The sequence below is a fragment of the Bufo gargarizans genome, chromosome 2 (assembly GCF_014858855.1).
Source record: "Bufo gargarizans isolate SCDJY-AF-19 chromosome 2, ASM1485885v1, whole genome shotgun sequence".
NCBI lineage: Eukaryota > Metazoa > Chordata > Amphibia > Anura > Bufonidae > Bufo > Bufo gargarizans.
The window spans coordinates 528,103,817-528,131,716 of NC_058081.1; the positions used below are offsets into that span (position 1 = coordinate 528,103,817).

Sequence of the window (27,900 nt, forward strand, 5' to 3'; positions counted from 1 at the left end):
GCCCTCCCTCCCTGCTCCCTCTCTGTGCACATTTACACTTTTCCTCTCAGGATAGGCCTCGGCCCAGGACACAGGAAAGGTGAAATTAAAACTTTTCATAACAGGTAACTCAGATGACTGAGATAACTTCTAGGTACAGACGCCTTCTCAAAGTCGATGCAGAGATCCCCATAATCAATCATCTTGTAGCATCTTGCCGCTGTCTGCTGCTATGTGTCCTGAAAATATTTGAATGTATCCCTATGGCGGGCCCCCAAAATACATTTTACTGATTGGCTCTAGGCAACCTAATCTGACACTGTACAGACGTGTATGAGCAAGTATGTATGGTGTGTGATAGTGTGTGCATGCACTGCATGTGGAGAGTGTGCGCGTCTGTGTACATGTACGTAGTATATGCTTATGTAGTGGATGTGTAGATGTGTGCATCAGAGTATAGTATGAAGTAGATGTACGGTATATATTTTTGCTTGTGTTTATTAGACATATACTGTTAGACATATACACTGGGGTATTCTCCCACCATATACCTGAATACGGTATATGGAAACCTGTGATGCATCTTTGTATAAAGACATACAAAGGGATACATTGGCCATATTGCCCCATTGTAAAATAGTGATACATAACATGCAGTATCTATTTTTTCTTACTAGGTATTGTGCTATTGTACGGAATAGCATAGTTTTTTATGGTATTACATACCTGTTTTATTGGTATACTGATATACCAGCCCAACACGGGAGAAAAGTACACTCTTTTGTCCTCTGTCAACTAATGGGACCCTATGGATACGCTTTGCTCGCACTTCAGGAGCTTTTCCTGGAGCACACACTAAACATGCAATACTGCACTTACTTTAGATGGCACAATTAGGTGAACACTTGGGGGGCATTTATCAATTGCGTATTTTTTTAAAATAATTTTTGGGCTGCCTTTGGTTTATTGTGGAGAGCAAAAATTTATGAAACGGTGCAAAGTTTTTTAATTTCAGCCAAGTGTAATGTGGTCTCGCCTTTTTAAGTCATTATACACCAGGGGGGTTACCCAACGTACTTTGCAACTGACTGTGACATTTTGTGCGACATTGACCAGAGTTGCGCATTGTAAATGTACATTAAAGGTGACCTGTTTTTCATAACAGACCAACCTGTCACTCCCCTTCAGAAAGAAGTGTGCGAAGCAAAAAGTCTTAAAGTTTTGCGCAAGTTGTGTGCGCTAAAACAATTTAACTTTGTAAAACTCGTGTAGCAGCCTTTATAAATGTCTGTATATTTGACCCCATCTTGTATATTATTTCATTATTTGATGCAATCTGGATGTTAGAAATGTGGATACTGAGATAATTTTTGCGCTATTATGTGCTAAGAAAACTGTATAAGTTTATAAATATACAGGAAAAATTAACTTTCACACAATGAACCACAAGGCTAGGGCAATTCGGCAACCTGGATTTCTTTCGACTGTTGTGGCAATCCCATTCATTTCTATAGGATCACCGCTAAGCGATCCTGTCCGCGATCAGTGTTGCCATGTAGCCCTAGCCTAGGTGTCCCTCTTTGATCATCCAAAAAGTTAAGAGGTTTGTTATTACCAGAATCCGCCCTTTTCTTACAGTGGAAATGGCAAAATCTCTTGTTGTTGCCTTGATTCATTGTCGTCTTGACTACTGCAATGCATTACTAATCGGTCTCCCTCTCACTAAACTCTCCCCCCTTCAGTCTGTCCTAAATGCTGCAGCCAGGCTCATCTATCCACCCGCTATACTGATGCTACTAGTCTGTACCAGTCACTTCACTGGTTGCCCATCCACCACAGAATACAGTTCAAACGTCTCACCCTCACCCACAAAGCTCTCCACAGTGCTGCACCTCTATACATATCCGCTCTCATTTCCGTCTACCAGCCTACTCCTGCTCTCCGTTCTGTTAGTGACCTAAGATTAATAACTTCTATAATTCGTACCTCTCACTCCCGTCTTCAAGGCTTTTCTCGAGCTGCACCTACTCTCTGGAATACTCTGCCCTGGAATATTACGTCAATTCACAACTTCTCCACCTTCAAACGTGCCTTAAAGGGGTTGTCCGGGTTCAGATCTGAACCCAGACATACCCTTTTTTTCACCCAGACAGCCCCCCTAAGGGCTAGCATCGGAACATCTGATGCTCCGATGCGCTCCCGTGCCCTGTGCTAAATCACGCAGGGCACGGGCTTTTTTGTTTTCAATAACACACTGCTGGGCGGCAACTTCCGCCCGGCAGTGTGTTCGGTGACATCACCGGCTCTGAGGGGCGGGCTTTAGCTCTGCCCCAGCCGTTTTACTGGCTAGGGCAGAGATAAATCCCGCAAATCAGTGCCGGTGACGTCAGTGGGGTTCCTGTCAGCCCCATGGAGAGCCCCGGTACGTCACCGGAACTCCTAAAAATGCCTTTGCCCTGTGCAATTTAGCACAGGGCAAAGGAGAGCATCAGAGCAATTAGGCTCAATGTGTGCATACTTTGAAGTTAGCTATGGGCCTTTTAGTTTCATCACTGCAGGTGCACAGAGTGCTGCACTGCTATCAATGTGTCTCTGAACTCTGTGGCCTGCGCTCCTGAAAATACAAAGCACGTGCTTTAAGCCCTCACACGTCCTGCGTAACTGGGCAGGACTTCTATGATGTGGCATGGTGTACCATCTGCTGACAGTGCACTGCAACTAGCAGGTGCTCAGCTTACTTCCAAGGACAGGCATGCACCGTCTAAGGGGCTGGGGCTACAAGTGAAGGAAGTCACACAACTGGCAGATACAGTGTCATGCCACATCAGTCATAGTTACAGAATTACATCAGCACAAAGGGAAGTTGGGATCTAATCTGGAAACTTTATTAGTAGTAAATAAATAGTTTTATAACATAATTATGTTTACATAGTTTCATCTGACTGTAAAAACACTTCAAAGGGGATGAGTCATCAAAAAAAATGTTGAGCCTTAGCAACACTCCTCTGTCTTCTGTTTACATAACACAGTCAGTGTTAGCAAGTCTCCCCTTTTATGTTAACAGAAGACGGAGGAGCGTTGCTAAGGCTCAAAATGGGCCACTTTAGAGCTATTTTTCTATTAGAAATGTATGATTTCAGTAATTAAAGTATATTACAAAAATGGTTAACATCACTGGCACTGCCCCTATACATTACACAAATAAAAATAGAATGGCAGTTACACTTTAGGCGGTATACCGAGCACTTTGACCCCATAGGCATTTTAGGGAATTTAGAAACACTTGTATGTGAAAATGAAAAGTTTCATTTCTTCCAATAAAATGTTGCTTTAGCCCCAAATTTTCCAATTTCACAAGGGGTAGCAGGAATATGGAAACCCCACTTTGCGTTGGTAAACTGCTGTAGGGGCACATGGCAAGAGTCAGAAGGTCACAGATTTTGATAGAGTGGTTTACAGGTGCCATCGGTTGTTTTTTTTTGGGTGATTGTCTTATGTGGGGGTTTATTTTTAGCAGGATGAGGTGACATTATAATTGGTACCATTTGTAAGGTGAGGTGACAAAAAATGACTGTTCTAGCACAGATTTTATTTATATTTTTTTGTCTATTTTTTTATTTTGTTTAGTTTTACACTGTGAAAGCATTTTAAGAAAATGATAAAATCTTGTATTTGTGTTGCAATTTTCTGAGAGCCATATTTTTAATGGCATATTTTTGGGATGTTCGTTCTAGGTAGGGGCTAATTTTTGTCAGGATGAGATGATGGTTTGATTGGTACCATCTTGGGGTACATATGACTTTTTCATCACTTGGTATTACACTTTTTGTGAGACAAGGTGACCAAAAATTCTATGCTAGGTAGGGGCTCATTTTTTTCACTGATGCCAGCGTAATACAGCAGTGGCTTGGCTGTCAGACTGCCAGGCCCCTGCGGCTGATTGAGCAGGTACAGCTCCTGCACCAGCGCGCTGTACCTGAACGACGCTAGGGATTAAGGTACATCCCGCAGCTCTGTACATGTATGGCACCGGTCGAAAAGGAGTTCAACAAAACCCATCAAATCCTACAGTTTTCACACTGGCCACTTAGCCTAATAATAGGTGCCACTTCTTGGTCTGTACAGATCACTTTACTGCAGTTACCTGCTTATCTATACACATAGGTGATGTCATTACAGGCAGGATTAGAATGACAGATAAGACAGGATCCACCATTCACAATAAGTGATTGTCAAAGCTCATCTTATCTTAGCTAAGTCAATAAGGTAACCTCCTGACCATTGTGCCTGTGGACCATGGGGCTGCCGTTAAGCAATTTTCTTAATCTGTTCTAAATGCTGTTAAGGCTACTTTCACACTAGCGTTTTTGCTGGATCCGTCAGGGCTCAACAAAAACACTTCCGTTACTAATAATACAACCATCTACATCCGTTATGAACAGATTTGGTTGTATTATCTTTAACATACCCAAGACAGATCCATCATGAACGCCATTGAAAGTCAATGGGGGACGGATCTGTTTTCTATTGTGTCAGATTGTGTCAGAGAAAATGGATCCATCCCCATTGACTTGCATTGTGGGCCATGACAGATCCGTTTTGCTTCGCATCCCATGAAGGAAAGAAAACCGTTGCTTGCTGCAATTTGCTCCCAGGTATGAGAATGCAACCAAACAGAACGGAATGCATTTTGGAGCACTCCGTTCTGTTCAGTTACGTTTTGTCCCCATTGACAATGAATGGGGACAAAACGGAAGTGCTTTTCTCTGGTATTGAGACTCTATGACAGATCTCAATACAGGAAAATAGAAACACTAGTGTGAAAGTAGCCTAAGAACAGCTCAGGCAAGATGGAAGTCCTATAATCATGTTCAGGAAATAGTGAAAAAAGGATATGTATTGCTATTTGATTTTAACTGGGAGAAAACTATTTTGGTGTCACATTTCCTTTAAAATAAAATTCCGTTTTTTTACAACCAAAACTAGGGAGCTGGCCAGATCTGGATGTATACAGTTACTTTTGAACTCATATGGAGCTGTATAAACGTGTAGTCACAGTGCTCCACCTAGTGGAGACTGCAGATAAACAAAATGTTAATCATAAAAGGAAGCAGTTTGGGGCTTGGCCCTAGGAGTGGTATGGTGTGCCTCTGTTGTTGTTATGCCCCTCAAAGAGCTCATGCTGTGCCCGTATTTCAGCCCACAAACAATGGGTCTGTAATATACCAGCACTGGCCGTGTGTGCACAGTATAACGGATGCGGACCGATTCACTTAAATGAGTCTGCAATCCGGATGATATGGTGTTGAATGTAGGCAAGGATCGGAAGCCCACGGAAGCACCACAGAGTGCTTCCATGGGTTTTCTGTCCGGGCCTCTGTACCGCCAAAAAGTAGTGCATGCACAACTTTTTTGCGGTGCGGCCTGCTGGATGAGAATTGCGGACCCCATTCAAGTGGGTTTGCGTCCTCAGACGGCAGGCACACGGTCGGTGCCCATGCATTGCGGACTGCAATTTGTGGTCCGCAGCACGGACCCAGCCAGCACATGTTCGTGTGTATGAGCCCAAAACCTGTATGTCACTGAATAAGTCTCATTTTTGTGCAAACCTTTACTGTGTTATCTGGAATCTGCTTTAAGTCAATTCATTTTCTGTCACTTTGCCCTTTAGCTCTGTTATCTGAGACAGGGTTCAATTTGTCGGACACAAACCACTCCCACAGTTACTAACATACAGCCGTTCCTATATATCCAGGTGAGGTGACGGCTTCCTTTTCCAAACAGCATGGCCCTAACAAAGGACACCCGCATCACCCTTAATGATGGAAACGCCATTCCCATCATAGGTTTGGGCACCTACGCTTCCCCTGATGTAAGTCATAGTTATTTTTTTTTTGTGATTGTAGATAGTACCATGAAAGAAAAAGAAAAATGAAGGGGAAGTCCACTGAAAATGACCTTCTGATATGTCAAACGCTTTTATGTAGGGGAATATGCCAGGAAAACCATCCAAGTAGTAAGACAGATGAGGCAAATGTTTTGTGTCAACCTTGTATCTTTCACTTTTTGTGAGACTGTTCAGTACACTGAACCGCAGAGGGGTGAGTCTTGTTCTTCAGTAGAATGCTGTGCATTGCACTACACTTGGTTTATGAATATAATGCCTCACCTACAGTGAAGACTGACACACATAAAGGTAGTGTAGAGTAGGAATTGTAACTTCACATAATAATTTTAACTATTCCTGATCCATCGAAAACTATCAACCCCTATTTTTTTCATTGAAATGTTTTGTTTAGGTCCCAAAAAATCTTGGTGAAGATGCCACAAAAATTGCCATCGATCTTGGCTACAGGCATATTGATTGTGCTTACATCTACGGCAATGAAGTTCAAATCGGGAATGCCATTCGTGCAAAAATCTCTGATGGTACAGTTAAGAGAGAAGACATTTTCTATACAGGAAAGGTAAACACATACTGGGTTGGTTTTAGCGTACATTCACATGTGACAGATTGTACGCAATGGAATTTGCACAGGAAATTTTGCTGCAGATTTTAACCTATGCTTTTCAAAAGGTAAAATCCACAGCAGAATCCGCAGCGTGAATTGACGCTGTGGATTTCACACTTATCTGCGGCAAATCTGCTATGAGACCTTCCATGAAGTTTGTACCCGAGGTCAATTTTCTATGTTGATTTTGCCCTGTGTGGTGTAGATTTGCACCACAATTTGTGCCATTTTCTGGCCTTAGTATTAATAAGTCTGTATGAAAGTTATAGGCCACCCCTCCCAGAAAACTACACCCATATTTAAAGTTTTTTTTTTTCAGTCTCCAGAAATGGCCCCCCAAAGTGAAGGGAGATAAGCCTTACATGCGCGCCCACCCTTCATTCACAAATCGATTTTGCCTGAATGGTGGTAAAATTGTAAAAAATCATACTTACCTCATCCATTTGATCACGACAATCTGGCTGCCGCCATCTTGATTAAAGATCTTCCACGAAATCTTGTGCGTGGTGACATATGACATCACCATGCTGGCTGAAGTGATGACGGGCCGCGCAAGATTTCAAGCTAGATCTTCGATCAAGATGCCGGTGGCCGGCTTGTCGCAATCAAATGGATGAGGTAAGTATGATTTAATGTATTTTTATTTGACACTGTGTAATTACTGTCAGATGCCGCGATCAGCTATGAATGCGGCATTTGAAGGGTACAAAGAACTGGGAGCAGCGCAATTGTCGCACCCTGTCATTGCAATTGCTACTTACAAAGAAACAGACTTCAAGATGGAGTCATTTGTCACGAAGCGAATTTGTAAATATTTTATTCATTACTAGTTGTAACTATACCAATTATGTTTCCTTGTTTTATTTTATTAGAAATATGTATTTAATTTTTTGCATAAAATGCTATTTTTTCTTTTTTTTTCAAGTTTTCAATTTTTTAAACATTTTATTTAACCTTTTTATCCTTTTTTTTTATACTTCCACTAGAGGACGTCACCGTGCAGTCGCTCGATTGCTCACTAAATAAACAGCAAAACTTCTGTATTGCAATGCATTATGCTTGCCTGTGTGTAACGCTGACAGGCATCCTATTAAGCCTTGCCACTGGCAGGAGCTAATAAGAGTGCAAAGATGTGACACTTGGTGGCCTTCAGTAGGATGCTGGCTGCCAATACATACAATTAGCACTCCACCGTTGTATTGTCGGGCCCCAATGAGGGTAACAGTCCTTTCCTTCCTTGCATAACCCTGTAGATACTGCAGTTTATATAGACTGCAGCATATAAAGGGTTAAATGGCTAGGAGTTGAGTACATGTATTTGATGTGTTTATTTTTTTATACAATTATTTATAAATGGAATCATCCACTTTCCTCATTCATATATTAATTCATTTTTCATTTAGCTTTGGTGTACGTTTTTTTCTCCCGAACTTGTCCGCAAGGGTCTAGAAAAGTCTCTGCAAGATCTTCAGCTGGATTACCTGGACCTGTTCATAATGCACTGGCCTTTCTCCATCAAGGTATGTGAAATGTGCAGATAAAGAATTCTCAGGAAGAAAGGATCAAGTAAAGGGTATTTTCTAATGGACTTTAATGGGATCGGGAAAATAATATTTCTATTACATCACCTCTCTATACTGTATGTAGATTTTCTTCAAGTGGAAAGATTTTGGCTACTGTCCAATCCTTTTTATTGACACAAGCGATAACAGTGACACTAAAATGTACAAAATGAAAAAGAGGCTGAACAGAACTAACTAGAAGAAAAATAAAGGAAATAAATGAGTTGATATTTGTATGTTCTATCTTCAGCCCGGAGGAGCCGAAGAACCCAGCAACCCAGAAGCCTTTGTCTATGATGATGTGGATTTCTGTGCTACTTGGGAGGTTTGTCACGGAATAGCAATTGCAGACAATTCATTTCTTTATTTCAATCACTTTCAGGCTGAGTTCACATCACCATTTAGCTTTCCGTACTTCTGATCCTTCAGAAGACGAGAGAGAGAAACAAAAAACAGTATCCAGTAAAAAAAAAAAAAAAAACGGATCCTGTTGCATCAGTTGTCATCTGTTTGAGCTATTTCCATCTGAGATCAGTTTTTTATACGGGCGAAAAAAGTCCTGCATGCAGTACTTTTGTTTCCATCTAAAAAAACTGATCTCAGACAGAAATGGCTCAAACGGATGACAACTGATGCAACAGGATCAGTTTTTTTTTACTGGTCCTACATGCGCAGAACGGAAGGACGGATCCGGCATTCCGTTATTCTGAATGCCGGATCTGTCACTAATACATTCCTATGGGAAAAAATGCCGGCAAGTCTTCAGTTTTTTTTCGCCGGAGATAAAACCGTAGCATGCTGCGGTTTTCTCTTTTGCCTGATCAGTCAAAACGACTGAACTGAAGACATCCTGATGCAAACTGAACGGATTGCTCTCCATTCAGAATGCATGGGGATAAAACTGATCAGTTATTTTCCGGTATAGAGCCCCTGTGACGTAACTCTATGCCGGAAAAGAAAAACGCAAGTGTGAAAGTACCCTTAGCTTATACAACAGGATCCATAAAAAAAAAAAAAAAAAAAGAATTATCTTTCTCTTCTTCTGATATAGAAAGACAAAAAAGGGGGTCAGTCAGCACATCCCAAACCGCAGGAACACATTGCTATGGCAGGGAACAACATTAAAAGACAAAACATGCAATGCGACAACTCACTGCAATATAGAGTACAAAATTGCATAATAATTACAAGTGCTACACTATAAGTGAGAGATGCTTGGCAAATCGTTTTGTACAAAATTATTTGAGCCCGTCTGCCGCACGTCAAGGCGATCTCTGTTAGACGGGTTCCTAACACTAAATTCTACCTGTTAAGTGCCATGACGGCTACCATACACTTCAGGGAGTGTAGGTTCCCCATGCATGCTGGGCCTGCTTCAATAACTGTAATTTTGGATCTGTCATGACAGATCAGAAGAACAAAAAGCTAAACGGTGATGTCAATGCACTCTAAGGGCGGGTTCACATGACCGTTATGGATTCAGTTTTTGGTTTCCGTTATAGCATGGTTATAACGGAAAATAACGGAATCCATAAGACGGAAGTCAAAACGGAAGCCTTTAAGAGGCATTCCATTTGGATCCTTCATAATACAAGTCTATCGGCAGCATAACGGATCCGTCCTGGTTTCTATTATGCAGGAGTCCAGTCCAGCATAACGGAAACCAGGACGGATCTGTTATGCTGCCCATAGACTTTTATTATGACGGAATGCAAAACGGAAGCTTTTATTAGTCCACATTCACCAAGATATTGTAAACTCTAATCTGATTATAGGTTCTGGAGAAGTGCAAAGATGCAGGCCTGGTGAAGTCCATTGGCGTCTCAAACTTTAACAAAAGGCAACTAGAACGTCTCTTGAGCAAACCAGGACTAAAATACAAACCCGTCTGCAACCAGGTATGACACAGAGATGAGCATGGAGTTCTAAGGTCCTAGATTTAGGGAAAACTGACACTTAGTTTTCAAGAACTTGGTGGCACTTAAGGAACACTGGTATATAATAATGATACACTTAGACTAGGGGTACAATAATACATTGAAACTTGGGGTACATAATGGCAAGACACATACACAGGGTGCAGAATAATGCCTCATTGACACTTGGGGTACAGGACAATAATTCATTGAAACCTGGGGTACTGTAAAATGATGCACTGATACTTGGGCTACAGGATAATGACACACTGACAGCTGAGATACAGGACAATGCCACACTGACGCCTGGGGCACAGGGCAATAATACACTGAAATTTGAGGAAACGGACAATGATGCTTTGACATTTGTGGTTCAGGACAATGAAACTGAAATGGGGTACAGAACAATACCACACTGACACTTGCTGTACAGAAAAATGATACACTGACTGAGTATGGAACAATAACACACTGATACATGGGGTACAGGACAATGCCACATCGATACTTGGGGTACAGGACTGTTATACTGCGCTCAGGGGTGCACCTGGCCTTTCTGCTGCCTGAGGCAAAAACTAAAACAGCGCTTCCCCCCCAACACCAATTTCTTAACCTAACCTCTTTCCCACAATGAAAGCACTCATTGCCCATGGCCCTTCTGCTGCCCCCCTCTTGCCCCTACCTGGTGCTGCCTGAGGCGATCGCCTTACCTGGCCTCATTGGTGGTGCACCCCTGACTGCGCCTATTGAAAAAAAATCATACTCGCCTGTTCCTCGCTGCTCAGTCCTGGCTCTATTCTGCAATCTTTCAAGCCCTGGTCTGTAAACGTCTAGATGGACACGGTCACATGTGCTGATGCAGCTAATCAGCGGGCGCAGCAATGAAGTGCCTCCAAATGTCACATAAGTGCTGGGTCATGTGCTGCTTGAGGACACATTGCCACCGAGGTTAGTGATTTGACCCATCCATCGGAAAGCTTACAGGTCAGAAGCTGGAAGGTTGCTGAATCCAGACAGAATGGAACCTAGAAACCTCCCGACCCCTATGATCACTACTGTGTGTCAATTATCCCCAGTGCTGAGTTCCTTCACATACCCATATCCATATCGGCAGCCTCACACATATTTAACGTGACAGTTAACTACTTTTTACAGCATGCAATATGTATTATCTAGTTGATGATGAGCTCCTATACTAATTGACCTTTGGATGACAGGTGGAGTGTCATATATACTTGAGTCAAAGCAAACTTCAGGCATACTGTAATTCTAAAGGTATCATCTTGGTAGCATACAGCGTGCTGGGGTCACACAGAGACAAGAACTGGTAGGTATCATGGTGCACAGATAATCGCTGTGCCTTGCCATTTGTGTCAAAACTAACTTAGATATCTTTTGAAGGGTGGACCTGAGTACTCCTGTTCTGCTTGAAGATCCAATCCTGGCCAATGTGGCAGCTAAGTACAACCGAACTCCAGCAGAGGTTGCCATGCGCTTCATCTTCCAGAAGGGGATTGTGGTACTGGCCAAAAGTTTCACAGCAGCTCGTTTAAAGCAAAACCTTGAGGTAACAACAACTTGTTCTGTACTTGTTTTACTGTTAGGACTGGCGTTAATGGTTCTGACAGGCGTGTATCGGCAATTGCCATGCTGCGACCGGAACTGCGACCGGTCCCCATTATAGTGAATGGGGCTGGATGGACTTTCAGCAGCGCACAGCTGCACATGGTAGTTACGGATCTAGCAGCTTGTTCCCCTGCCAGAACCATTAAGGCTCCATTAAGGATCCGCAAAACACGGACACCGGCAATGTGTGTTCCGCATTTTGCAGACTGCATATTGCTGGCACTTAATCTTGTCCGCAATTGTGGACAAGAATAGGAATTGCCAACCTGGAAGTGCGGATCCGCAGTTCTGGATCCGGGCAGCACATAGCGCAAAATTGCGGACGTGTGAATGAAGTCTAAGGCTGAATGCAAACGGCCGTTTTTCACAGCCGTGAGCAGTCCGTGGAACCACGGGCTGGATTCCTGCTGAGAGCAGGAGCGCACGGCGTCATTGGTTGCTATGACGCTGTGCGCTTCCTGCTGCCGCTGCACTACAGTAATGCACTACTATAGATCATACCAGTGTATTACTGTATTGCGGCGGCGGCAGCAGGAAGCGCACGGCGTCATAGCAACCAATGACGCCGTGCGCTCCAGCTCTCAGCAGGAATCCACCGCTCACAGCCGTAAAAAACGGCCGTGTGCATTCGGCCTAACACTGATGTGAAACAGGTCTTATACTGTCAGAAGACAATACAGTATATGAAATGTATCACGAGAATGTTACTATATGTAAAGTCTCAATGCTGAAAATCCCAAAGAAACAACCAAGTAGTTGGCACAATTTCACCTGTATCACTTCCTTTTCCCATGACTATGTTTTGGGTCAACATTCTAAGCTATGACCAGGATTTCAATGCCTCTAGCTTACCCGGTGCCAGTTCAATAGATGGTTCACACAAGCACTGTATACATTAAGCATAGTCTTTACAGTTGGTGTATACAGTTTTCTAAGTCTGTGTATGAGAAGTAGGAGGTACAGTGAAAGTTCCTTCAAAGTCTCTTTCTTATAATCTGCACAACCAAGGAGCGCAACTTTAGTTTCTCTCACTCACTCTATTTGTATCTCCGTAATATCATCAGTGGGGTACAGTCTCTCAACAGATCTGTTCTGTTAGTATGATGGCAAACCTAAAGCGTATTTCTCCCACCAACATGCAGAGAAGTCTGTAACCTGTACATGTGTTACCTTCTCCGACAAATGTTCTGCACTTTCCCTTAGTCTACTTTCACGCTCGTGTTTTGGCTTTCCGTTTGTGAGATCTGTTCAGGGCTCTCACAAGCGGTCCAAAACGGATCAGTTTGCATTCTAATGCATTCTGAATGGAAAAGGATCCGCTCAGAATGCATCAGTTTAGTCTCCATTCTGCTTTGGAGACGGACACCAAAACGCTGCTTGCAGCTTTTTGGTGTCCGTCTGATGAAACTGAGCCAAACGGATCCGTCCTGGCACACAATGTAAGTCAATGGGGACGGATCCATTTTCACTGACACAATCTGGCACAATAGAAAACGGATCCGTCCTCCATTGACTTTCACAGATCCGTCTTGGCTATGTTAAAGATATTACAAATGGATCCATTCTGAATGGATGCAGATGGTTGTATTATCTGAACAGATCCATCCATGACAGATCCGCACAAAACGCGAGTGTGAAAGTAGCCTTACGTGGCCACTGTACGTTTTGTGGGATCCTGTAACTCAGGGGCTGTCTTTTTGCTGCTTTTTTTTTTTTCACAGGGCAGAAATATTCTCCAGTTAGCTCTGCTCCATACTACACCTCACAGGTTCTCCAGCCTCCACATACAGTTTTACTCCAGGTTTCCATAACAACCCAGCCATTTATCTTCACTGCTGTAGGAGAGCTTTAACCCCTTAGGGACCCATGACGTACCGGTACGGCATGGATCCCGAGTCCTTAAGGACCAATGACGTACCGGTACGTCATGAGTTTAAATTGAGATTGTGGCGCCCCAGGGGTTAATCCGCACAGGATGCCGGCTGAAATCATTCAGCCGGCATCCTGTCACAACGCCTGGGGGGGGTCATGTGACCCCCCCCCCTTCCCCGTATCGGCGATCGCAGCAAACCGCAGGTCAATTCAGACCTGCGGTTTGTTGCGATTTCTGCTATTTCTGATCGCCGCGGTCCCTGACCGCGGCGATCAGAAACGTTAGTGTGGCTTAAATATATAGGTATCACCCCCCCTGCACCCCTGCATGATTTTAGGATGGTGGGGGGTGCAGGGGGGGTGTTGCGGGCGGTGTGGGCGGTGCGGGAGGCGGGCGGTGCGGGAGGCGGGCGGTGCGGCAGGCGGGATCGCGATCCCCCGCCCGCCTCCCGCCTAATAATCGTTGGCTTCTAGTGGGTATACCAGGGTGCCAGCACATTGCTGGCACCCTGGTATAAACGGCTGACATCTGTGAATGGATGTCAGCCGTTTAACCCTTTCCATACCCTTTCCATACGGACCGCTGTATGGAAAGAGTTAACAGTAAGATGCGGCTCCCTCCCTCTCCCATCGGGGGGCTGCTGTGCCTTTGCAGACCCCCGATGGGAGAGGGAGAGAGCCCCCAGGCAGCCCCCCGAAGCCCCAGTCCTTACCCTTCCCCGTCTGCGAAGTTGTGGCAGACGGGGAAGGTTCCCATGGCAACAGGACGCCTGCTCAGGCGTCCTGCTGTCCATGGTGCTGAACAGATCTATGCTAAAAGCATAGATCTGTTCAGTGTAAGTAAAATACAGTACAGAACCCTATATAGGTTCTGTACTGTATTATGCAGACACCAGACCCACTGGATCTTCAAGAACCAAGTGGGTCTGGGTAAAAAAAAAAGTAAGAAAAAGTGAAAAAAAAGTGAAAATCAAAAAACACATTTATCACTAATTAAAAATGAAAAAAATAAAATTCCCTACACATGTTTGGTATCGCCGCGTCCGTAACGACCTGATCTATAAAGCGGTCATGTTACTTTCCATGCACGGTGAACGCCATAAAAATAAAAAAATAAAAACTATGAGAAAATTGAAATTTTGCCCACCTTACTTCCCAAAAAAGGTAATAAAAGTGATCAAAAAAGTCGCATGTACGCCAAAATAGTTCCAATCAAACCATCATCTCATCCCGCAAAAAATGAGACCCTACCCAAGATAATCGCCCAAAAACTGAAAAAACTATGGCTCTTAGACTATGGAAACACTAAAACATGATTTTTTTTTGTTTCAATAATGAAATCATTGTGTAAAACTTACATAAATAAAAAAAAGTATACATATTAGGTATTGCCGCGTCCGTATCGACCGGCTCTATGAAAATATCACATGAGTTAACCCCTCAGGTGACCACCGTAAAAAAATAAAAATAAAAACAGTTTAAAAAAAGCAATTTTTTGTCATCTTACGTCACAAAAAGTGCAATAGCAAGCGATCAAAAAGTCATATGCACCCCAAAATAGTGCCAATAAAACAGCCATCTCATCCTGCAAAAAATGAGACCCTACATAAGATAATCGCCAAAAAACTGAAAAAACTATGGCTCTTAGATTATGGAGACACTAAAACTTTTTTTGTTTTAAAAATGAAATCATTGTGTAAAACTTACATAAATAAAAAACCTTTCAGATGAATGTTTTAAATAACAACAACAACAAAAAACGGTGCCAAAAAAGCTATTTCTTGTTACCTTGCCGCACAAAAAGTGTAATATAGAGCAACCAAAAATCATATCTACCCTAAACTAGTACCAACAAAACTGCCACCTTATCCCGTAGTTTTTAAAATGGGGTCACTTTTTTGGAGTTTCTACTCTAGGGGTGCATCAGGGGGGCTTCAAATGGGACATGGTGTCAAAAAAACCAGTCCAACAAAATCTGCCTTCCAAAAACCGTATGGCATTCCTTTCCTTCTGCGCCCTGCCGTGTGCCCGTACAGCAGTTTACAACCACATATGGGGTGTTTCTGTAAACTACAGAATCAGAGCCATAAATATTGAGTTTTGTTTGGCTGTTAACCCTTGCTTTGTTACTGGAAAAAAAATATTAAAATGGAAAATCTTCCAAAAAAGTGAAATTTTGAAATTGTATCTCTATTTTCCATTAAATCTTGTGCAACACCTAAAGGGTTAACAAAGTTTGTAAAATCAGTTTTGAATACCCTGAGGGGTGTAGTTTCTTAGATGGAGTCACTTTTATGGAGTTTCTACTCTAGGGGTGCATCAGGAGGCTTCAAATGGGACATGGTGTAAAAAAACCAGTCCAGCAAAATCTGGCTTCCAAAAACCAAACGGCGCACCTTTCACTCTACGCCCCGCTGTGTGGCCGTACAATAGTTTACGGCCACATATGGGGTGTTTCTGTAAACAGCAGAGTCAGGGCAATAAAGATACAGTCTTGTTTGGCTGTTAACCCTTGCTTTGTTAGTGGAAAAAATGGGTTAAAATGGAAAATTAGGCAAAAAAATGAAATTCTCAAATTTCATCCCCATTTGCCAATAACTCTTGTGCAACACCTAAAGGGTTAACAACGTTTGTAAAATCAGTTTTGAATACCTTGAGGGGTGTAGTTTATAGAATGGGGTCATTTTTGGGTGGTTTCTGTGACGAACTGCGACCGCCGCGGCCACAATACGTCACGAAACCGTCACCGCGCCCCTAGTGGTCAATCCGCAAACAGGCCTCCCAGCCACTTTCAGCACACCGACAGTCTAACTTGAGTCCGTACAGTCGATAGGCTGAAAGCGCAGGGAGTGGACCTCCGATTGACCGCAAGTAAGCGTGCGACGAACTGCGACCGGAACTACACACAGGGTAGTTTAACTGCCACCACCTCACAATTTATGGGAGCGAGGAACCCACTATCTAGATAACACAACCGAGTAGCTTTCTCTTCGGAGAGGCTAGGGTAAGTTTTTGCAGTGTTTGAAAACAGGCATATGGCTAGAGAAATGACTTGGAGGTCATTTATTATATATCTATATACAATACAAATTATCACGATGCACAGTAATTATTAACACAATAATCAAGGAAAGTATAGTCCAATAAACAAAAGGGAGAAAAGAAAGAAAATACTTAGTTTCCGCAGAAAAGATGTCTGTTGGTGAAATAGTCCGTTGCAGGGGTAAAGTCCAAGAAGCCTTTGTCCAGTGTAATATGCCTACAGCCCACAGGTTCTCTGGCTGAGGCCCTCTTTAGGTGTTGTTAAAAGTGGAGAACTCCTTTAGCAGATTCTAGGTCTTTGTTATAAAGGGTCCTAGAATCAAGGCGGGGAATTGAGAGTCCGCCTGCTGGGCAGGCTGTATTCCTGAGGTGAATGTCAGTTCTGAAATATAGCATGTGCCATATCGTGGGATGTCTCCGCTGTACACAAGTAACAAGCACATATTCACATTCCCCACAAAATATGGAGTTCAGGGATACCAAATATTACTATTATAACTGGTTCTATGATGGGGTAACACCATAACTTTACCTGGGTACATCTTAGAGTTATGTTTGTCCTATGTAAACGTCCAGTGAATTCTGAGTGACACGATGATGTAATTTTTACGTCCGTAAGATGCATGGTCTCTCTTAAAAAGGTAAAAATCATATCTCAGATTCATGTTGCAGTCTGGGAAACCTTGGTGCCGGCCTGTCTGCAGCAAGTTATCTTACAGACCCTTATGGCAGCGACACCAATCGGCTCCCCCCAGGTGCAGTCTTCACACCTAGCTGTGATATCTCTTCAGAAAGGGAAGTTCTTTTGTCAACCTGAGGAAGCCAGCTGTAATTGCGTTATCTGCTAGGCATCTATTGACTGACTTGAACAAAAGGACTATGTTGTTCTCTGGGTACAACAGAAGGACAGAAGGAGACGCTCTGAATAATCAAATTGTAGGCTCTGGGGCCTAGGGAAATAATTACTGTGTAATAGACCTACTGATCAATAAGGCAGAGTAATATTGATAATATTGGGAGGACAGTTCAATATTCTCGCGGATCATCCGTGACACCTCCCCCCGCGTCTGTGGCTAGACATCCGTCCGCAAGACGGGTGGCGTCGCCGCTAACCTGCGCTGATCGGTCTGGATCGCCGTTGCACCGGGATAAGCCATCCGCATTTTGATGTCTGCTGCCTGCCCTGTGCTGGATGGTAAAATCGTACTGCTGCAGCGACAAGCTCCAACGTAGGAGCAGTATGGTTCAGCCAACTGAGAGGATTATGGTCCGTAATGATTGTGAAGGAGCGGCCGTACAGATAGGATTGAAGCTTCTGCAGGGCCCACACAATCGCCAGACACTCCTTTTCTGTAGTTGAGTAGGAGACTTCTCGGGGAAGAAGTTTCCGGCTCAGTTACAGAAGAGGATGCTCGTCCCCTTTTCCATCCACCTGGCTTAAGACAGCGCCGAGACCATAATCTGATGCGTCGGTTTGCACTATGAACCGACGGCTGAAATCTGGGGCTTGAAGCACAGGGGCGCTAGCTAACGCCTGCTTCAAGGCCCGGAAAGCGTTCTCACACTCAGGGGTCCACGTAACCACTTTCGGGTGCTTCTTACCAGTGGCATCCGTCAGGGGCTTTGCGATGGCACTATAGGCCGGTACAAACTTCCTATAGTAGTCCCCAGGAATGCCTGAACCTGTCGCTTGGTGATAGGCCGAGGCCACGCTAAGATGGCGTCAACCTTTCCCGTGTCCGGTTTCAAGGTGTTCCCTCCCACTCGGTGCCCTAAATACTGGACTTCAGTCATGCCGTTCCGACACTTACTTGGCTTAACTGTCAAATTGGCTGCAGCCAGCCGTTGCAGTACCTGGGACAGATGTTTGAGGTGTTCTTCCCAGGTGGGGCTAAACACCGCAATATCGTCCAAATATGCTGCAGCGAACGGTTGCATTTCCTCCAGCAGGTCGTTCATAGCCCGCTGGAACGTGGCAGGCGCATTTTTCATTCCAAAGGGCATCGTCGTAAATTCGAAGAGCCCGAAGGGAGTGATAAAGGCCAACTTCTGCCGTGCGTCCGGGGCAAGAGGGATCTGCCAGTACCCCCGGCTCAGATCCATGATTGATAGATAGCTGGCAGCCGCCAGCTTATCTAGCATCTCATTGATGCGAGGCATGGGGTAGGCGTCCGTAGTGGTTACAGCGTTCAACTTCCGGTAGTCCACGCAGAACCGCATCGTCTTGTCTTTCTTGGGTACCAAGACGACGGGTGCCGCCCATAAACTACAGGACCGCTGAACGACCCCCAGTTCTAGCATTTCCCCCACCTCACGCTGCATGTCCGCCTGCACCTCCGGAGAGACGCGATAGGCGGATTGCTTGATGGGGGGGATGTGCTCCGGTATCTAACCGGTGAGCGACCAGATTGGTCCGTCCCGGGATACCTGAGAAGGTCCGGTGGTACCGACCTAACACCTCCTGTAACTGCTCCCTCTGGGACGGGGAGAGCTGCGGGTTGACATTTATGTCCCTGTGCGTCTCCCGGGTGTCAGCCAGCAGATCTACCAGAGGGTCTGTCTCGCCCTGTTCTAACCGGCTGCACACTGGGAGTACATACTGGGTTCTATCGTGGTGAGCCTTCAGCATGTTAATGTGAAAGGCCTTCTGTTTTCTACCCCCCATGTTCACCAAGTATGTCAGGGGGTTTAAACGCTTCTCTATGGTGTATGGCCCCTCCCATGCCGCCTGTAACTTATTGTGCCGTATGGGAAGAAGGGCATAGACCTTGTCTCCAGTTTCAAATGCCCGGTCTCCTACGGTGTGGTCGTACCATAGTTTCTGTTTGGCCTGGGCCTGGGCCAGATTCTCCGTTACCATGGCAGAGAGTGACTCCATTTTGTCTCTGAACTTCAGGACGTAATCCACTACAGAGACATCCGTGGGATCGCCTTTGCCTTCCCACATCTCTCGCATCAGCTGTAGTGGCCCTCGGACGTTCCTGCCATACAGGAGTTCAAACGGGGAGAACCCGGTGGACTCTTGCGGTACTTCCCTGTAGGCAAACAGCAGATGAGGCAGGTACCGTTCCCAGTCCCCACCCTGCGACTCAACGAATGTGGCCAGCATCTGCTTTAATGACGCGTTAAAGCGCTCGCAGAGGCCGTTGGTTTGCGGGTGGTATGGACTGGAGACGAGGTGCGTCATCTGGATCTTTGCCGCCAGGGTGTCCATCAGTTCAGACATAAACTGGGGTCCCTGATCTGTGAGCATCTCCGCAGGGAACCCTACACGGGAAAATATGGAAATTAGCGCGTCTGCTACCTTGTCTGCCCTCAGGGAGGAGAGGGCGACCGCATCTGGGTAGCGAGTTGCGTAATCCACCAGCGTCAAGATGTACCTTTTGCCGCTGCGGCTGGGAATGGGCAGAGGTCCAATTATGTCGACTGCCACTCTGTGAAATGGCTCACTTATGAGTGGCAGTGGACACAGGGGAGCCTTGCGCGGATTCCCAGCTCGTTTAACCTTCTGACAAACCGTACAGGAGCGACAATAATTGATGACATCTATCCTCATTCTAGGCCAGTAGAAATGCCCCTGAATACGGTCAAGTGTCCTGCGAATTCCTAGGTGCCCTGCCAAGGGGATGTCATGTGCGGATTTCAGCACATGCCCCCGGAAGGCACTAGGTACCACAAGCGACTTGGTACTCACGGTCATTTCGCCTTCCCACCTTCCCAGTACACTTTGAACCCGGCCCCATCCGCGAGGGGCTCAGCAGCCTGTCTTCTGAGACCCTCGAGGCTAGGATCGGTTTGAAGTGCGTGCTCGAAGGCCGCCTGATCCGTTTCAGCCAGCTGGCCCGTGGCGTACGTGGCCTGTGGCTGACAGTCACCCTCCCTGGGGTCAGAGGAGTGGGAGGAGACCGGAGCCTCTTCCCCCTGTTCTGAGTTCAAGTTTTGGGTGGCCCGACTCCGAGTCACAGCTAGGACAGGTATGACTTCGGAGCAAGGCAGATTAGCATTTTCAATATCACATGTAGAAATCACATTAGCAGGTACGTCATGCATATCATCAACATTAATATTGGATACATTCAACCCCCCTCCCCCAGACTTTTGCCCCCGGGTGCCAAGCACCTGGGTGGGGGCAGAGGGCGGACCCCCTTCCTGGGATCCCGAGGGGTTCGTGGCGGGTTCATAATAGGATACCAGCTTGCCTAGATCGGACCCCAACAAAACAGGAACTGGTAGCTGGTCTAGGATACCAACTACCTTTTCTTGAACACCCACCCCCCAGTCGATGGAAACCCGGGCTTGGGGAATGTGAGAAAGAGTGCCCCCCACCCCAGTGAGGGTGAGATACTTGTCTGGGATGATGTCCTTTGTGGGCACAAGGTGCGGACGCACCAGGGTGACATCGGCTCCTGTGTCCCGGAAACCGGTGACTAGCTGGTCATTCACTGTAACAAGCTGGTGATTGCTGGTGATGGGGTGAATCTCCTCCCCACCGGCGAACAAAACAATTGAAGATGATGGTTCACGCTGGGATGCGCTGGCTGGCTGTGTCTGTCGTGGGCGAGGTACAGGTGGTTCAGATGCTGGCCGTGGCTGTCTCCGCTCAGGACAGTTGAATTTCATATGTCCAGGCTTGCGGCAGTAGTGACAGGTGATTCCATTAGGTGCCCCAGGTCTGGAAGCAGTAGCTGCACTTGGTGGTCTCTGTGGTGGACGGCCCACAGAGGCAGGGGGGTCTGCCCTGACATTGGGCAGACCTCCTCTCCAGTGAGATGGTGCAGATTTACGCAGATCGGGCACTCGGGTTGTGACAAAAGTCTCAGCTAAGTCTGCAGCAGCGGTTGCTGACGCAGGCTTCCGTTCTAGCACGAATTGTCTCACATCCGCAGGGCAAATACAAAGAAGCTGGTCTAGCACCATCAAGTCTTCTAGGATGTCATAAGACCCTTTTGTTAGGCCTAAAGTCCACTGGCGGAATGTAGTGCGTAAGCTGCTGACCACATCCGGATAAGAGTCCGTACAATCCTTTTGTAAGGACCTAAACCTTTTCCGATAGACTTCAGGGGTCAGCTGGTATTTAGCAATGATAGCGTCTTTTATGGCGGAATAATCTTCATCCTGCTCCATGGATAACTCCGCAAACGCGTTCAGCGCTTTGTAGCGCAACAGGGGGGTCAGGTGTCTGGCCCACTGCTCTTGGGGCAGACGATACTGACGGCAGGCTTTCTCAAAGGATCGCAAAAACAAGTCTATGTCAGTGTCCTTTTCAATGGGAGAAAATTTAAATTTTGCACTCACGTGTGATGCTGCTCCTTCTGCAGGAAAGTTGGGTGATGAGCTTCGGCTGGGTTGGTGTATTCTGGCCATGCTCAGTTCATGCCGATGTTGGCTTTCTGCAGCAGCGGCCTCCCTCTCAGCTCGGCGTTCTTCGCGCTCCGCCATGTACTGCAGGTACTTTACCGGGTCAGTGACCATTCGTTTTTGGAGGGCCTGCTGCATCATAGGGTCCGTACAAATAGATAGTCCGGTACTGGCCGCTTCCGGGCGAGTACTTAAAGAAAAATTAGGATCCGTACTGAAATACTGCGCTGGGGGGCCAACAGGGCCCGCAGGATGTTCCCCCTCCGAGTAGTCAGGATTCTCAGTCTCCGGTTCCTCAGGACTTGAGTCAGATGGGCCGGTGTCTCCCGTAGTAGACACATCCAACAGCCGCAGTTGTTGGTTATCCCATCGGAACAAGTCTTTTATCAGGTCGGTCTTCGTCTTGCAACCGACTTCAATGCCCCGTTCTTGGCACAGATTTTCCAGATCTGCCAAAGCCATTTTCTTGTATTCCCCTGGTATGCAAATGAGCCAGTAAGGTACCCAGGCGGGCGTCACTCTTGCAGGAAGGAGCCCAGACACGCCCCCTGCCACAATGTGTCCACCCTCAAAAGACTTAACCCCTTAAGGACACATGATGTACCGGTACGGCATGTTTCCCGAGTCCTTAAGGACACATGACGTACCGGTACGTCATGGCTTTAAATAGCGATGCCGGCGCCGCGGGGGTTAATCGGAACGGGATGCCGGCTGAAATCATTCAGCCGGCATCCTGTAACAATGCAGGGGGGGGTCATTTGACCCCCCCGCATCGACGATCGCAGAAAACCGCAGGTCAATTCAGACCTGCGGTTTGCTGCGCTTTTTGCAGTTTCTGATCCCCGCGGTCCCTGACCGCGGGGATCAGAAACTTTAGAGTGCCTAAAATCAATATAGTACACCCCCCCTGCACCCCTGCATGATTTGATGGCGGCGGGTGGTGCAGGGGGGGTGTCGCAGGCGGTGGGGGCGTTGCGGGAGGCGGGCGGTGCGGCAGGCGGGATTGCTATCCCCCGCCCGCCTCCTATTGCGTAATCGTTGGTGTACAGTGGGTATACCAGGGTGCCAGCACATTGCTGGCACCCTGGTATAAACGGCTGACATCGTTGATGCGATGTCAGCCGTTTAACCCTTTCCATACAGCGGTCCGTACGGACCGCTGTATGGAAAAAGGTTAACAGTAAGAGGGAGCTCCCTCCCTCTCCGATCGGGGGGCTGCTGTGCCTTTGCAGCCCCCCGATGGAGAGGGAGAGAGCCCCCAGAGAGCCCCCCGAAGCCCCGTCCTCACCCTTCCCCGTCTGCGAAGTTCTGACCATAACTGAGCAGACGGGGAAGGTTCCCATGGCAACAGGATGCCTGCTCAGGCGTCCTGCTGTCCATGGTGCTGAACAGATCTGTGCTGAAAGCATAGATCTGTTCAGTGTAAGTAAAATACAGTACAGAAACCTATAGGGGTTCTGTACTGTATTTTACAGACATCAGACCCACTGGATCTTCAAGAACCAAGTGGGTCTGGGTCAAAAAATAAAAAGAATAAGTGAAAAAAGTTAAGATAAAAAAAAAAAACATTTATCACTGAATAAAAATTAAAAAAATAAAATAAACTACACATATTAGGTATCGCCGCGTCCGTAACGACCTGATCTATAAAACGGCCATGTTACTTTCCCCGCACGGTGAACGCCATAAAAATAAAAAAATAAAAACTATGAGAAAATTGAAATTTTGCCCACCTTACTTCCCAAAAAAGGTAATAAAAGTGATCAAAAAAGTCGCATGTATGCCAAAATAGTACCAATCAAACCGTCATCTCATCCCGCAAAAAATGAGACCCTACTCAAGATAATCGCCCAAAAACTGAAAAAACTATGGCTCTTAGACTATGGAAACACTAAAACATCATTTTTTTTGTTTCAAAAATAAAATCATTGTGTAAAACCTACATAAATAAAAATAAAGTATACATATTAGGTATTGCCGCGTCCGTATCGACCGGCTCTATATAAATATCACATGACCTAACCCCTCAGGTGACCACCGTAAAAAAAAAAAAAAAAAAAAACGGTGTAAAAAAAGCTATTTTTTGCCATCTTACGTCACAAAAAGTGTAATAGCAAGCGATCAAAAAGTCATATGCACCCCAAAATAGTGCCAATCAAACTGTCATCTCATCCCGCAAAAAATTAGACCCTACTCAAGATAATCGCCCAAAAACTGAAAAAACTATGGCTCTCAGACTATAGAGACACTAAACAATTTTTTGGTTATTGTATAAAACTTACATAAATAAAAAAAAATTGTATACATATTAGGTATCGCTGCATCCGTGACAACCTGCTCTATAAAATTACCACATGATCTAACCTGTCAGATGAATGTTGTAAATAACAAAAAAAAAACGTGCCAAAAAAGCTATTTCTTGTTACCTTGCCGCACAAAAAGTGTAATATAGAGCAACCAAAAATCATATCTACCCTGAACTAGTACCAACAATACTGCCACCCTATTCCGTACTTTCTAAAATGGGGTCACTTTTTTGGAGTTTCTACTCTAGGGGTGCATCAGGGGGGCTTCAAATGGGACATGGTGTCAAAAAACCAGTCCAGCAAAATCTGCCTTCCAAAAACCGTATGGCATTCCTTTCCTTCTGCGCCCTGCCGTGTGCCCGTACAGTGGTTTACGACCACATATGGGGTGTTTCTGTAAACTACAGAATCAGGGCCATAAATAATGAGTTTTGTTTGGCTGTTAACCCTTGCTTTGTAACTGGAAAAAAATATTAAAATGGAAAATCTGCCAAAAAAGTGAAATTTTGAAATTGTATCTCTATTTTCCATTAAATCTTGTGCAACACCTAAAGGGTTAACAAAGTTTGTAAAATCAGTTTTGAATACCTTGAGGGGTGTAGTTTCTTAGATGGGGTCACTTTTATGGAGTTTCTACTCTAGGGGTGCATCAGGGGGCTTCAAATGGGACATGGTGTCAAAAAAACTGTCCAGCAAAATCTGGCTTCCAAAAACCATACGGCGCACCTTTCACTCTACGCCCGCTGTGTGGCCGTACAGTAGTTTACGGCCACATATTGGGTGTTTCTGTAAACGGCAGAGTCAGGGCAATAAAGATACAGTCTTGTTTGGCTGTTAACCCTTGCTTTGTTAGTGGAAAAAATGGGTTAAAATGGAAAATTAGGCAAAAAAATGAAATTCTCAAATTTCATCCCCATTTGCCAATAACTCTTGTGCAACACCTAAAGGGTTAACGAAGTTTGTAAAATCAGTTTTGAATACCTTGAGGGGTGTAGTTTCTTAGATGGGGTCACTTTTATGGAGTTTCTACTCTAGGGGTGCATCAGGGGGCTTCAAATGGGACATGGTGTCAAAAAAACTGTCCAGCAAAATCTGGCTTCCAAAAACCATACGGCGCACCTTTCACTCTACGCCCCGCTGTGTGGCCGTACAGTAGTTTACGGCCACATATTGGGTGTTTCTGTAAACGGCAGAGTCAGGGCAATAAAGATACAGTCTTGTTTGGCTGTTAACCCTTGCTTTGTTAGTGGAAAAAATGGGTTAAAATGGAAAATTAGGCAAAAAAATGAAATTCTCAAATTTCATCCCCATTTGCCAATAACTCTTGTGCAACACCTAAAGGGTTAACTGAGTTTGTAAAATCAGTTTTGAATACCTTGAGGGGTGTAGTTTATAGAATGGGGTCATTTTTGGGCGGTTTCTATTATGTAAGCCTCGCAAAGTGACTTCAGAGCTGTAGTGGTCCCTAAAAATTGGGTTTTTGTAAATTTCTGAAAAATGTCAAGATTTGCTTCTAAACTTCTAAGCCTTGTAACATCCCCAAAAAATAAAATATCATTCCCAAAATAATTCAAACATGAAGTAGACATATGGGGAATGTTAAGTCATCACAATTTTTGGGGGTATTACTATGTAGAGAAACTGAAACTTTGAAATTTGCAAATTTTTCCAAATTTTTGGTAAATTAGGTATTTTATTATGCAAAAAAATTAATTTTTTTGACTTTATTTTACCAGTGTCATGAAGTACAATATGTGACGAAAAAACAATCTCAGAATGGCCTGTATAAGTAAAAGCGTTTTAAAGTTATCAGCACTTAAAGTGACACTGGTCAGATTTGCAAAAAATGGCCTGGTCCTTAAGGTGAAAATGAGCCTGGTCCTTAAGGGGTTAAAACCCCTCCCCCAGGCCCCACTAAGCCACTCCCCTTATGTGGTTAGGCCACGCCTCCTCCCACTCCTGAGCGAATAGGGATTTAAAAAAATGAAGGTAAAAATCAACTTCTGTCAGCTGCACGGGTGGGAGGGAGGGTGACTTGTTCCCTGCAGCTCACACTCAGACAGAACAGTCCTGCTGTCATAAGTGAGCTGTTCAAAAGGACACACCCCTGATCTGGTTAGGCCACGCCCCCTCCCACCCCTTAGCCTACTGAGATTGAAAAAATGTAGGTAAAAATCAACTTCAAGGTCCCGCTAAGCTACGCCCTGATCTGGTTAGGCCACGCCCTCTCCACTCCTCAGCCAATGGGGATTGAAAAAAATGAAGGTAAAAATCAACTACTGTCAGCTGCATAGGTGGGAGGGAGGGTGACTTTCTCCCTGCAGCTCACATTCAGACAGTACAGTGATGCTGTCTTAGAGAGAGCTGTTCAAAAGGACACGCCCCCGATCCAGTAAAGGCTGCTGTTAAGGGGGCGGGCCCCTGTGGAGGTTGCTGTCAAGGGGGTGGTATGCTGTGAAAGTCATGGTTAAAGGGGAAGGCTGCTGTAAAGGTCAAAGATAAGGGGGTGGGCTACTGTGGAGGTCGAATTTTAAGGGATGGGGCACTGTGGGGGGGGGTCAGTGTTAAGGGGTGGGGGGCTGTGGAGGTCACTGTTCTGGACAGTGGCCTATGGGCAGTGGTGTATCTTGGTTTTGTGCTGCCCTAGGCGAGACTAAACTCGGGCACCCCCCTAACGCGCGGACGCAAAAGGCAGGGGAGGTCGGGAGGAAGTCAGGAGGAGGAGGAAGTAAGTCTTTCAACTCCTTCACTATGTGGCGCCGGCGATGCCGCTCGCATTGTGAAGGATCGGATCGGACAAGGGGCAAAAAAAATATTTAGCATATTGTGAAACTATCACTAAGCAAACAAGGCATTTTGCCGCCCCATTGGCAAGTGCCGCCCTAGGCAAATGCCTTGTTTGCCTTGTGATAGATACACCCCTGCCTATGGGGGAGTTCTGCACATTTTGGAGGCATTCCTTAAATGTTCAGATTTTTCCCTTTTAAATGTTGGTAGGTATGTTTTGTTTTTATAACCAGACCAGACATCTTTTATTTTTCAGGTGTTTGATTTTGAGCTGAATCCTGAAGACATGAAAACTCTAGAGGCACTGGACAAAAACTTGCACTATGGGCCTTTTAAGCAGTAAGTTGGCTCTGAGAGTGGGGGAACAGTTCTACAAATATTCGAAATATATGGCAGCAGAAAATAATTGCGTTGCTTCTATTGATTTTGTGTGGCTTTTTATCTTTCCAGAATGAAGGAACACCCAGAATATCCGTTCCATGATGAGTACTGAGGAGCAAGTATCTGCTCATACCGGCTGTCTTAAATATCATTTCTGAACTTTATGTGATGGACCAACATGAAAATATGCACATTTAGTATTATTGACCAAATATTTCTCAAGAGCAGCAATTGTGAGGACATATTATCTGTTCAAAAATACTTCTGTTTAAAAATAAAAGTTATAAAGTAAATATAGTAATTTTTTATTTTCTGGAAAACATCACACTGGAGAGAACGTTTAATGCAGAACTCTAGAATTTCTAATTTTTTTTCCCCCTCTAACAATGTTACATGGAAGTGACACCTCGTGGACAATCTTTGGTACTGCAGCTTCACAATAAAATTGAAGACACCAGCCCACATTGGCTAATGTGAGGGTACCCAGAATCTGGAGTAAATTGCTCCAAAGTGTATGGCAGTTGGGCACATGTAGGTTCAGAGAAATTATCTGCAACTC

General features: G+C 45.1%; 1 protein-coding gene across 1 annotated transcript; it reads left to right on the forward strand.

Annotated features, from left to right (window-relative positions):
• LOC122926607 (rho crystallin-like) lies at positions 1–27,634 on the forward strand. Its single transcript, XM_044278032.1, has 10 exons — positions 1–104; positions 5,735–5,851; positions 6,279–6,446; positions 7,895–8,011; positions 8,304–8,378; positions 9,829–9,951; positions 11,187–11,296; positions 11,371–11,536; positions 27,217–27,299; positions 27,411–27,634. The coding sequence occupies exons 2-10, from the start codon at positions 5,765–5,767 to the stop codon at positions 27,451–27,453; spliced, it is 972 nt and encodes a 323-aa protein (XP_044133967.1). The 5' UTR covers positions 1–104; positions 5,735–5,764; the 3' UTR covers positions 27,454–27,634.
• The last annotated feature ends 266 nt before the right edge of the window (positions 27,635–27,900 follow it).

What these genes read in the sequence shown, in the direction of transcription:
- LOC122926607 (XM_044278032.1), top strand. Translation starts at nt 5,765, where the DNA reads ATGGCCCTAACAAAGGACACCCGCATCACCCTTAATGATGGAAACGCC. An exon ending in GCACCTACGCTTCCCCTGAT is followed by an intron (nt 5,852 to 6,278) that starts GTAAGTCATAGT and finishes TGTTTTGTTTAG; the next exon opens with GTCCCAAAAAATCTTGGTGA. An exon ending in ATTTCTGTGCTACTTGGGAG is followed by an intron (nt 8,379 to 9,828) that starts GTTTGTCACGGA and finishes ATCTGATTATAG; the next exon opens with GTTCTGGAGAAGTGCAAAGA.